Source organism: Pituophis catenifer, unplaced genomic scaffold (genome assembly GCF_029215685.1).
Source record: "Pituophis catenifer annectens isolate HBS135680 unplaced genomic scaffold, rPitCat1.0.hap2 SCAF_2, whole genome shotgun sequence".
Classification (NCBI taxonomy): Eukaryota; Metazoa; Chordata; class Lepidosauria; order Squamata; family Colubridae; genus Pituophis; species Pituophis catenifer.
In genome coordinates this window covers 45,972,816-45,986,396 of record NW_027256882.1, presented here as the reverse complement: position 1 = coordinate 45,986,396, position 13,581 = coordinate 45,972,816, and the positions used below count along the sequence as shown (strand labels likewise).

The 13,581-nt window shown below is 37.9% G+C and overlaps 1 protein-coding gene across 1 annotated transcript in view; it reads left to right on the top strand.

Moving 5' to 3' along the window:
- The window catches only part of FAM3D (FAM3 metabolism regulating signaling molecule D), a 37,237-nt gene extending 24,167 nt beyond the window's left edge, over positions 1–13,070 (top strand). The window contains exons 6-10 of the mRNA XM_070933523.1: positions 1–59; positions 7,086–7,136; positions 7,950–8,034; positions 9,955–10,081; positions 12,981–13,070. Of these exons, the coding sequence (XP_070789624.1) occupies positions 1–59; positions 7,086–7,136; positions 7,950–8,034; positions 9,955–10,081; positions 12,981–13,070 (412 nt within the window). The remainder of the gene's footprint in view (positions 60–7,085; positions 7,137–7,949; positions 8,035–9,954; positions 10,082–12,980) is intronic.
- The last annotated feature ends 511 nt before the right edge of the window (positions 13,071–13,581 follow it).

The window sequence follows — 13,581 nt, the reverse complement described above, 5'->3', positions numbered from 1 at the left end:
GATAATGAGCAATGTGAAAAATAATGTTGGTCGAGGTTTGAACATTGCGCTTATTAATGGTGAGTTTTTCCAAAGGCTCAATCATATTCAATGTGACTTGTCCTGTTTCTTTGATTGCTTCTTCTGAAATCAATGAGGCTCCCAGTGCTGTTTTGAAGCAAATATTTTTACTATTCAATGTATTGTTTCCCAGTAAATATGGGAATCCGGTCTAGTGAGAAAATAAAATACAATTGCCATAACATCTAAAAGGCATGACTATTGTTTTTATTAGGTATAGTATCAAAAAAAAATGGATAAGAAGAGTATGTAAATATTACATGTCTAAACAGCATCGAGGATTATATTGGCACAATACTGGAAAAATGAAGATATACAGTACCGCGAGATGAAGAGATAGTCAGAAGATACTAGATCCATGATGGCGAACCTATGGCACACATGCCACAGATGGCACACAGTGCCCTCTCTGTGGGCATGTGAGCCGTCCCCCCAGTTCAGCTGTGCTGCGCATGTGCACACGCCTCCTGCCGGGCAGCTGGTCGTCAGGTCTCTGCCGCGCATGTGTGGGGGGGTGGGCTGTGTGCAAGGGCCCACACACACATGCATGGGGGTGGAATGCATACACACGGGGCCGCATGCATCCACGGGGGCACATGTGAGGGGGCGCACGTGCATTGCATTTTGGGGGTTCGGGCGTGCACACATGCGCTTTGGGCACTTGGTCCGGAAAAGGTTAGCCATCATGGCTTAGGGCCAGGGTTTTTGCAAGACCGCCTGCTGCTACCGATAACCTCCCACCGGCCAATACGCTCTCACAGACAGGGCCTCCTTGGGGTGCCGTCGGTCAGGGAATGTCGGCTGGCGGCCCCCAGGGGACGAGCCTTCTCTGTGGGGGCACCCGCCCTGTGGAATGAGCTGCCTCCTGGAATACGATTGATCCCGGACCTCCGGACCTTCCGTAAAGCCCTGAAGACGTTTTTATTCCATCAAGCCGGCCTAGCCTAAATGGTTTTTAATTGGGATTTTAAATTTTATGGATTTGGGGTTTTAAATTTGGGTAGCCAATGATTTAATTCTTTTAATTATCTTAACTTTTGCATTTGTATGTTTTTTAATTTTGGCTGTTCACCGCTCTGAGTCCCTTCTGGGAGAAGGGCGGTATACAAATTAAATTAATAAATAAATAAATAAATAAATCACTGTACTAGATTATACAGAAATGGATAGATCGACATTGAAAATTAAAGATGTAGAATATTATCAAACATGGAATCTATTTTACCAATGCTTGGCTAAAAAGGGGTAGAGATTAAGAATGTAAATTTGTATTATTAAGCAAATTAAATACCATGTTTATTAAGCACTAACAAATGTATTTAATAGAAAATCATTTTTTTTAAAAAAAAAAAAGCATGACAACAGATGAGGAGATGTAGAACAGCTGCATTCTTCTAACCATCTCGAGAGGAAATCTACTTTAATGGTTTTGGGGAAGTGCGTATTTGCATGCAGAGCACTTTTCATGTTCCTTTGCTTAAATCCCAGGCGTGGTCACGAAGCCATGCAAAGCACAAATTATACAGGAGAATCATAGGCACTTACAGACAGATGGCTGGCGCTATTGTGCAGTTTCCCTAGGATTATTTGTTTTCTTGTTTGTTCCTTTGCTTGTTAGATTTATATGACTGCCCATCTTGTGAGACACAACTGTGAGTGGCTAACGGCAATAATAAAAACACAAAAATAAAACAAGTCAACAGACAAACATGAAAAAGTGATGTCCAGCATCCATCCCAAGGTTCCAATTTTGCTTCCCCAATGCCTCGGGCAACTTAATGACTTGGGGGGGCAACTTAATGACTTTCTGGAAAGCTAAGAGGGTGGAGCCCTGCCAGATCTCAAGGGGGGAAATGTTTCATAGGGCAAGGGATGCTACTAATAATGCATTGCTGTTCACTGTTATCAGAAATTGATGATGATGATGATGATGATGATGATGATGATGATGATAGAGAGATAGATATAGATATAGAGACAGACAGATAGAGAGATAGAGAGAGAGAGAGAGAGAGAGAGAGATGATAGATAGATAGATAGATAGATAGATAGATAGATAGATACATACATACATACATACATACATACATACATACATACATAGAAGGTAGATAGATAGATAGATAGATAGATAGATAGATAGATAGATAGATAGATACATACATACATACATACATACATACATACATACATAGAAGGTAGATAGATAGATAGATAGATAGATAGATAGATAGATAGATAGATACATACATACATACATACATACATACATACATAGAAGGTAGATAGATAGATAGATAGATAGATAGATAGATAGATAGATACATACATACATACATACATACATACATACATACATAGAAGGTAGATAGATAGATAGATAGATAGATAGATACATACATACATACATACATACATACATACATACATAGAAGGTAGATAGATAGATAGATAGATAGATAGATAGATACATACATACATACATACATACATAGAAGGTAGATAGATAGATAGATAGATAGATAGATACATACATACATACATACATACATACATACATACATAGAAGGTAGATAGATAGATAGATAGATAGATAGATACATACATACATACATACATACATACATACATACATACATAGAAGGTAGATAGATAGATAGATAGATAGATAGATAGATAGATAGATACATACATACATACATACATACATACATACATACATAGAAGGTAGATAGATAGATAGATAGATACATACATACATACATACATACATAGAAGGTAGATAGATAGATAGATAGATAGATAGATAGATAGATAGATAGATAGATACATACATACATACATACATACATACATACATACATACATACAAGGTAGATAGATAGATAGATAGATAGATAGATAGATAGATAGATAGATAGATACATACATACATACATACATACATACATACATACAAGGTAGATAGATAGATAGATAGATAGATAGATAGATAGATAGATAGATAGATAGATATGAGCTAGTTGAGAGAAAGAGAGAGAGGGATGATAGATTTCACCTCATTTCTACTTGTTGAAAAATTGCAATGAAAATGAAATTGTATTGCAAAATTCAGAAATATATGGATTGTGAATGAAGAAGCAGGTTTTGATTCACACTGGTGCAAAAATGCAAAGTGAGGTAGGCTTGGGTTTAATCAAGTACATTTCTCTCCTATTCCCAGTAGAAGGGAGATAGGGGTTATTATCCACAAGAAAGGCTTAGTTCAACAAGTAGGGAAATTTTTCTGTACGGTACTGAAATGATCTATATTCTAGAACCGATGGATTTGCTTGGCATTTAAGGGGCCCAATCTTAAAGACTGTTATCATATGACGATTTCTCCCTTTGTCTGCTACTGGACATGGCTATGTCATTCACATGGTGTTATTTCCAAATCAATGCTGATTCACTGCAACCAAGTGAAAATACCTTAGCTGCTCTACAACTCTGAGGAAATTACCACTACCACTATCATCCTATTCTTCCATATGAGTGGAACAAGCATTCTAATTGGATATTCCCTCCTAGGAAATATTTCAGTATTTCTCACTGGGGGTTTCTCCCCATTTCACAATTGTCTCATCACCAAATTGGGTGAGAAGCCTGTTTGTAGGACAGGGAGAGATAACATTATTTTATGTTCCCCATCACCCCATTGCTAATGGTTAGAATTCTCCTTTCCCATTTATGTTACCATAAGCATGCCTTTCCAAGTTAGCTGATGTATTTCACTTCATTACAAGCTAATCCCAACAGTTTGTTGGCTAATTCACAGGGCAACAGAGCTGAAACCCTTCTATCCCGAATGACTAGGAAAATATTGAAATGGTAGACCACTGAATTTATTTAATACTTTAAAAAGAACAGACAGGGAAAAAGTAGGTAGGTCATGGGGGGAAATAGTATTTTTTTTGTAAAGGACAATGCTTCTGCCAGGTTTCAAATGAGAAACTTTCTATTTATAGGACAAGTGTTATAGTCATTGTGCTGTTAGGTATTAGAAGATATTAGAAATCCTGGTAACCATTGATTTAAATGTGGTTTATTCCTGCCCCTGTGAAATAGCTAATGAACTGCAGGAATTAGCTTTGACAAAGTGAAATGCACCAACCAAAGGAGATAAGAGCAGCTGAGGCAACATTAGAAGGAAAAGCATGCTTAAAAATGCCAAGAGGTCATATTCACATTGGGAGGTGTGTGAGTGAAGAACAAAGTAAATTCATTCCAATAGAAGAGAATATAAGTAGATCAGAATCGAACTATGGAGTCCTTTGTGCTCTCTCTGAGTTTGGTTGTTTGCCTGCAGACATTTCATTACCCAACTAGGTATCCTCATCAGTTACCAACTGATGATGATGATGATGTGCATTGAAAATGATATCTAGTTGGTAATGAAACACCCAAGTTCAGAGAGCACTAAGGACTCCAATGTAATCTATTTCTACTCTTCAAAAATGTCCTGCTCTGATGATGGAAACGAACAATGCTCTGGAATCATAAAACAATATAAAAATCTATCATTTTTATGATAATTAAGCTAACCTTGAGAAAATAGTATGACATCTGGCAAGCCCAATGGACTTTGACACTGTTAAAGTCTTCATAAACCCTTTCTGCAGCTTAATCATTAAATTTTATTTATAAAGGAAGAGAATCCCCACAACAAGGGATTCGTGGGTTGGTGAAGATAACAGAATTTGCAGAGATGTCAAAATTGACTTGTTTGATTAGGGACAAGACAACAATATATCTGCAACACACACAGCCCCTTTTCTTTCTTTCTTTCTTTCCTTCCTTCCTTCCTTCCTTCCTTCCTTCCTTCCTTCCTTCTTTCTTTCTTTCTTTTTCCTGAAAAGGGAAAATAAAACAAACTTGACTTTAATGATTAGAAAGGATAGAGTGTGGAAAGAATGGAACCAGGATATACTGTTAAGTAGACTGAAAGGATAAAATATTCAAACTTTCTGTAAAAAGATTCTTCGAATAAAAATTAATACTAAGAAAAGGGAAGAACAGGCTACAATAGAGACAGTTAATGAGACAAAATCTCTGGGCTATCTCCTACTGGGAGACTGCAGACCAGAAAAGAAAGTCTAATCAGATATCACATGTCTTTGTACATAAAAAGGAACTTGTAGTTATTCAAGATCAGTACATGGAAAGAAAGTCCTAGGAGGCCTGAGATTGGCAAGTGGCAAAAAAGCCATATCCTTCTGAGTCAGTTAAGACTGGAATAGCCTAGTAAATAAAAATAAATGAGCAGAATTGGAATGGGTGCAGCAGGGTACAGAAAGAGCAATTGCCCTAATTACTCTAAAAGGAATGGTAAAAAGTATATCTCTAGATATAAACGATAATGTGCCTTATGTACACATAAATGGTGAAATTGTACCAGAGGTGGGTTTCAGGAGATTCTGACCAGTTCTGGAGAACCCGTAGCGGAAATTTTGAGTAGTTTGGAGAACTGGTAATAAAAATTTTGACTGGCCCTGCCCCCATCTATTCTCTGCTTCCCAAGTCCCAGCTGCTCTGGAGGAAATGGGAATTTTGCAGTAAACTTCCCCTGGATTGGGGAGGGAATGGAGATTTTACAGTATCCTTCCCATGCCACACCCACCAAACCACATCCACAGAACTGGTAGTAAAAATTTTTGAAACCCACCACTGAATTGTACATATTATCATTACCAGTGTTATCACCATCTTGTCTACATATCAGGAAATATATCTCAGTTGGCAGCAAAGATGGCTGTGCTGTGTGCGATTTTGATCATGGGCGAATCACAAATAGGTCACCGGCTTTATTCATACCTTTAGTAGTTTCTCAAGTAGTCGTTGCAGTGCAAAAGTAGATTTATAGTATGCATATAGTAATATGCTTTTGTCGTCGTTTGCCACACAACATTTTTCTGAGTCGACTGATGCAAAATTCAGCAGAAGACAATTGCAGTCTTTATTAGCTGATCTGAGGTTGTGAAGCATGACATTTTTTTAGTAAGGGCAAAGGCCTTACCAAAATTGTGGAATGATGCAAACTGGGTGGGCCTGCTTTGATATTTCCTAGTTCTAAAATTGGGATTTTCTCTTTGTTTCTGAACTGAATGAAATCTATTTTACGATTTAAAACAAACTTTTAAAGCATTCCTCACTTCAGAGTTTTCAAAATTTCCACTAGTACAATTTGGAGAGGCCTCTTAATCCACAGAAGGGAGCTAGAAAGAAGGGCCAAACCATGACGTTTTACAAATAATTATCCATTTAACAAACACATTATGAAGAGGAATAAATCTTACAGCTCCTGCTTGTAGCAATTGTCCATAGGCGGGACTGTAGCAATAGTTAATATTGTTAAATATTTACTAGAGTTTCCTACAAATTACTTGAAGTCAGGCTTGGCAGTATTTGATTATTGAGTTACTTTCGTGAAGGATACACAATTTATATTCGGATAACTGGAAGATTCAAATACTGTTAGAAAAAAGTGACAACATTTTCAGGTTTACATGTTCGCCTTTTTTGGGGTTCAGTATCACTTGAGTATTGATTCAAAAATCTACAAGATTTTTCAGTCAGAAGCAAAGCAGGAGAATTGTTTGCCCGTAAGAAGCAATTCTTCTTATTAGTAATTTCAACATCCTGGAAAATTTATCATCCTTCTTTACATGTTTCCTCATACTTTGAATGCCCATTTCTTTAAAAATTATCTGTATCCGTTTTGTAGATTTTGGCCATGTCCCAAGAACAAGCACAAAACCTGTCTTCAGCAGTTTAGTATGGACAAAAAGGAGAATGCATAGAATGCTGAAAAAAATTATTATCATATACTTCCATCCATATTGAAAACATGTTCCACTTTTGATAACCAATTAATTTTAGCCTTTGACATTTTTATTTCATTTTTCCATCATTCCAGAGGCTGAACTAAGTGCACGTACTTTATAAGCATGTTTCATTAAAACTTGTGTTTCACTTTAAATCTCCAGGAATTACAGGACAACTCATCAAAATAGATAGCTTTGATATGTATTCTGGAGGTATGTGAATTGGTTAATCCATTATGTACTAATAGTGCAATACTGAAGGTTAAGGGGAGTTGAAAGTACAAGAAAATTTCCATAAAGCAAAGAAATTGTTGAGATGGTTAGCTTAGATTATTGGTTAATATAAGAGCCTTGGTAGTACAGTGGTCTAAAGCACTCTGTTATTAAGAACAGCTGCCTGCAATTACTGCAGATTCGAATCTCTCCAAGGCTCAAGGTTGACTCAGCCTTCCATCCTTTCTAAGGTAGGTAAATTGAGGACCCAGTTGTGGGGGCAATAAGATGACTTTGTATAAATATACAAAAGAATGAAGGCTATTGCTTAGCGCATTGTAAGCCGCCCTGAGTCTCCGGAGAAGGGCGGCATATAAATCAAATTTAAAAAAATATATTAATTATACTTCTATAGTTCCTTGTAACTTCTGAATACAGACTAAAATTCATAAACTAGATAACCTCCAGGTTGAATTTCTATAGTTAGTGTAGTCTATCGTACCTATTTCCATTGTAGTCTACTATGCCTATCTCAAAGGGCTTCAAACAAAGCAAAGCAGGTTGGATCAGTCTATGGGATTATTCTTGCATACAGAACCCTTCTCCAGATGCAGTTTCTAGAATTTTATAAAGCACAGTCAACATCTGGAAAGCACAAGCTGACCTATAGCGTTTGGTTGCTTTTTTTTCTTGGGGAGAGTGTTACATTATTTGTTTAAAAAGACTATGATCTCCTTTGTTAGTTATATTTTCTATATATCAGAAGTTCACAACAAGTAATTCACAAACTTTTTTTCTCGGTTTCTCCATAAGATATTGAAAATTTGCTAAATTTTTTGAAAGGAATTAGCAAAGGCACCCTTATGCTCCTTGCCTCTTATGATGACCCAGCAACAAAGTAAGTAAATTATTGAAGTACTTCTTTCATTTAATTAGTCTTGTGGTGTAATTTGTTTAACATAGAAATAACACATAAGGAGATCCTTTTTTAAAAGTTCCTGTTAGTGATGTAAGCATTATGTGAGCCTCAGTATGATGCTGCTCTTTTCATCTCCTGCCAAAGTACACCAAGACAGTAACATCATTTTTCAATTGTTAATATCTTTTGATGCAGAGGAAATAAGACAGATGGTCTAGAATTCCCTTGAATATTGAGTATGTGTTAGAAATTCTGTTTATATATAGCACCACAGCTCAAACAGAGTGTACAGTCACCATGTGCTTTACTGCTTAACCGTTTTAACTATAACAGAAAACAGGAAATTCTACTTAAAAAAAAAAAAAAACAGAGTATGTACCATAGATCCAAACTTGTAAACACTGCCATCTACTGGCTGAATACTACTGTAGTTGTTGCACAAAAATACATTCCAATAATGAATTCCAACAATATGAGATAACATGAGTGCAACTAAGATGAATACAACCTCCAGGTTGACATATATTATGATAGAACGTATTCACGATGTTATTTTATGTAAAGATAGATAAGATGAAAAATTAATAAGATGAGATGGTAAGATAACCTTTATTGTCATTTTTATTACTATGACTTTAGATCAATTGTTGTTTGAAAGGTGCTTGCATTCGTCTTAACTATAGCCACAGTTCTGAAATTTATCAAGATGGCATGCACTATAGGTCTTGGAAACATGGATTTGGGTAAAGGAATAATTAGACAAGACTAATTATGGAAAGTGAAATGTGCGCACATTTGGCAGCAATGGGATTATTGATATGTGTTGCTTATCAGTATTTCCATTTGTCATTTTCAAAAAATGACAAATTTCAAAAAATGCAGTCAATGTTTATGGAATTCTTTTGTTTGTAACATAATTTCCAGAGATGTTTTTCTTTGTTGCTCTGCTTGTTATTTATATAGTACAGAAGGAAAAGTAATAAGCATTATTTTTAAAGGTTCATGGGCAATTTATGTTAATATATAAAATGAATGGAAGGCATGCTTCTGTAAGTTGCCAGATATTGCAACTGTAAATGGCTCTGAAGGTGTGTGTTTTTCAGGTGCAGAAATATGGGGAAATATTATGCAAAAATGTCTTGTTTAAATGGACAGTGAAGCAGTCTGGATTGCTAATGCTCTAGCATTCTAGTACTGTCCTATGCATGTTGCAGTCAAGTGGAAGTAACTCCAGAGTATATAGGAATATATGAGCAATAAATATTGAATAAGAGGGAGGGAGGGAGGGAGGGAGGGAGGGAGGGAAGGAAGGAAGGAAGGAAGGAAGGAAGGAAGGAAGGAAGATGGCTAAAATCATCTCCCAGTTCTGTTTATACTTTTCCAGAAAAGGATGGTTTGGGATATAATGAATCCTAAATCTGTTTGTTTTGGGGTTGTTGTTGTTTTTGTCTCACACCAATTTAAGAGCATTCAGAATCCCAATTCAAAAGAACCTGTTTTGATAGTTTCCTGCAAAACAGCAAGGATAATAGAGGCAGATAGGCCTCCAAAGGAAAAATTTAAATGTAGTTGATTCTCTTTTCCACCTGCCTAAATGAAGAGGGAAACTCCTAAAGCTTTGGCTTTTGGAACCAGAGAGCTGTTGCATGGATGAATGGTAACAGCTAAAAGAGAAAATATTTTATGCAACAGATTTGGTCAACACAGAGTAAGGAGAAACTATCTGGCATCTGAATGAGCTTTATATAGATGGGTGTTCTGCCATCTTCTGTCTTCTGAAAGACTGAATTATGAAGTGCAGAATTGATCAATTTGCTAATTCTGCCGCTCTTATTCTCCATGGTTTAAATTGCTGTGTTAAAGAAAAAAAAAATGACAAAATGATTTTCTGTCTCTCAGGCTAAATGATGAAGCCCGGAAGATATTTTCTGACTTAGGGAGCAAATATGCTTCCCAGATAGGTTTTCGAGACAACTGGATATTCCTTGGCGGAAGCGGACTCAAAAACAAAAGTCCATTTGAACAGGTGCATTGTGGTAACAATAGCTGTGTCCTATAATCCCAAGTGATGCATGCTGAGATGGTTTCTTATTTGGTTACTTAAGAAAATGGCAGAATCAGAAAAACCCTAACCCTCCCCCCCTACAATCCATTGACTATTAGGACCACAGCAGGGCAGGAAATTTCCTCTTCCGGCAAAGAGGAAATCACATTAATAGTTCCTGAAACTGGGCTAATCTGGTCCGTTCCCATGGCAGGTATTCTTGTCAGCCCTTAGATTTAGGCAAAGGTAGAAAACAGGAGTATCTTGGGATGTGTTTTCATGTGGTTTAAGGCAGAGGTGGGTTTCAGAGGTTCTGACCAGTTCTGGAGAACCGGTAGTGGAAATTTTGAGTAGTTCAGAGAACCGGTAAATACCACCTCTGATTGGCCCCACCCCCATCTATTCTCTGCCTCTGAGACCCAGCTGAACAGGAAGAAATGGGGATTTTGCAGTAACCTTCCCCTGGAGTGGGGAAGGAATGGAGATTTTACAGTATCCTTCCCCTGGAGTGGTGTGGGAATGGAGATTTTACAGTATCCTTCCCCTGCCACACCCACCAAGCCACGCCCACCAAGCCATGCCATGCCCACCAAGCCACACCCACAGAATCGTTGGTAAAAAAAATTTGAAACCCATCACTGGTTTAGGGTACTGTGGCAGAATCTGCCCAAGCCCATCTCTGCTTCAATTTATACCTAGCACAATCAAGGTGAGTTGTTTCAAGTTTCTTTCTTATACTTTCTGCTTCCCTAGCACTCAGGTATTTTTTATACCTCTTTTACTGTTTATTCTTCTGCTTCTCTGAATCCAACCCACATTCCTTCACACCTCTGGAATTAAGATTTTCAGCAGTATTGCCCTGTGGCTGGTTTGCCTTCTTTTCTCTTTCTATTAGAAGCTAACATTTCTCTATTGCTTTTCCTCTATCTCTGTCTTTTATCTCTGGAGGTAATCTTCGGCTTATGACCATTCAGTTAACAAAGGTTAGAATTAACAATGGCCTCAGAAAGGATGATTTATAGCCTGCAAAGCACTTCTGAGCATCACAAAATGCCACACCACCACCTCGGAGTCATAGGATTGTAATCTGGGTTCTTAGCAACCTGTCGCCCTCGACTTACAACAGTTCATTTAGTGGCCATTCAAAATTACAGCGGTACTGAAAAACGTGACTTATATAAACCGTTTTTCACCCTTATGACCGTTGCAGCATCCCCGTGCACATGCTCACATTTGCGAACTGGTAGAGAAGGTAAATTATTTATTTATTTGATTTGATTTGATTTGATTTCTATACCGCCCTACTCCCGAAGGACTCAGGGCAGTGCACAGCCAAACAATAAAATACATACATACAAAATTTAAAAGTGGAATTAAAATCAAATTAAATAGTTTTGGCCCAGACAAATTAAAACCCCAATCAATTTAAAACCAATTTTAAAATTTGAATATATAAAATACTAAAAAATATTAAAAATTAAAAATCTTTTATAAAAGAGGGAGAAAAGGTCTTTAAAGCATGGCGGAAGGTGCGCAGATCCGGGATCCTCCGTATCTCCGCGGGGAGCTTGTTCCAGATAGTAGGTGCCCCCACAGAGAAGGCTCTCCCCCTGGGGGCCACCAGTCGGCATTGTTTGACCGACAGCACCCGGAGGAGCCCCTCTCTATGGGAGCGTACTGGCCGGTGGGAGGCTATTCGTGGTAGTAGGCGGTCCCGCAAGTACCCAAATGCCCAAAATTTACCCACCTCTGCCCAAAATGCAATCATATCACTGCGTGGTGGAGATGGGGGGGGCAGCTGTCAGAACTTCGAAACTGGATCATAAGTAGCTCTGTGGAGATTGGTCATAACTTTGAACAGTTGCTAAACTACGAGTCATAAGTCGAGGACTAGTTCTTCTCAAGGCATAGGCAGGAACCAGGCTGGAAATGACTGTATGGACTCAGTCTGCTGCTCAGAGAAGACCAGATGCTATTAAATTAATGCATATAGAACCTTGCTATAAATCAGCATTTGATGCTTTAACATATATAAAAAAAGATATCCGAATAAACATGTCTGTAGTATGATGCTAAATCACAGAAATGCAATTTCTACATCTCCAAATAAAAATCAGAACAGGGAGTCCTTGACTTACAACAGTTGGTTTAGCGATCGTTCAGAGTTACAACAGCACTGAAAAGAAGTGACTCATCCCCATGGTCAGGTGATTTACCCTCGGATGCTTGAAAACTGACTCACATTTCTGATGGTCGCAGTGTCCCAGGATCACATGATCCCCTTTTGTGAGCTTCTGACAAGCAAAGTCAATGGGGAAACCGGATTCGCTTAACAACGGTGTTATTAATTTAACAATGGCAGGGATTCACTTAACAAAGGTGGCAAGAAAAGTTGCAAAAAGGAACAAAATGTCTCACTTAGCAACATAAATATTTGGGCTCGATTGTGGTCGTAAGTCAAGAATTACCTACTGTAATACTTAGGAAGAAAAATCTACCAGCTACTGAGCTGAAGAAGTTAATGCTTTGATTTTGTGGAATCCATATTCCTCTCTGTTGAAAAGTATAACTATCCAAAGCAAATGCCTAATTTTCAGGGGTAAAATCCAGCAGGTTCTGACAGGTTCTGGAGAACCAGTAGCAGAAATTTTGAGTAGTTCAGAGAACCGGTAGTGGAAATTTTGAGTAGTTCGGAGAACCGGCAAATACCACCTCTGCCTGGCTCCAGAGTGGGGTGGGAATGGAGATTTTGCAGTATCCTTCCCCTGCCACACCCACCAAGCCCCACCATGCCACACCACGCCCACCAAGCCACGCCCACAGAACCAGTAGTAAAAAAAATTGGATTTCACCACTGCTAATTTTGTCTCTTTTTTTACAGTATTTGAAAAATGATAAGGAGACAAACAAGTATGACGGATGGCCCGAAGTTCTGGAAATGGAGGGCTGTGTCCCTAAGAAGATAGAATAGCATAAAACGAATTTTGGCAAAAGAATGAACTGTGGTCTTATCAAACAGATTTTTTTTTGTACTTTGCCCAACAATCTGAGATAGTGAATTTGAAATTACTCAAGTCTTCAATCCTTGAGGTTTTGAACTCAGAGTTCACATCAACCTGCTGGTCTCAAATGAGATAACAAAAAAAGGCCAGTTTTTCTATGAGTAGGAGCCGTTTCACTACTATTCTGACATATAAGTAACGAGTTCAGAAGAACTACAGGCCTATACTTCCAGGTGAACTAATGGTTTGGAAAGTCCTATGATCATTCTAGACTTCACAAATACAAGAGCGAATCCTTCAAAAAGAGCTTTATGAGGTGAAGATATACCGTATGTAACATAGGACAGTGATGGACATTATTTCATTCTTGGGAGCCACATTTAATATTTCAGCTAAAGTAATGACTGGCAGGCCCAGGAATTTGGGAGTGGATGTTGAAATTGGACAAAGCACAGTTTTTGGATTTATATTTGGTTTGGT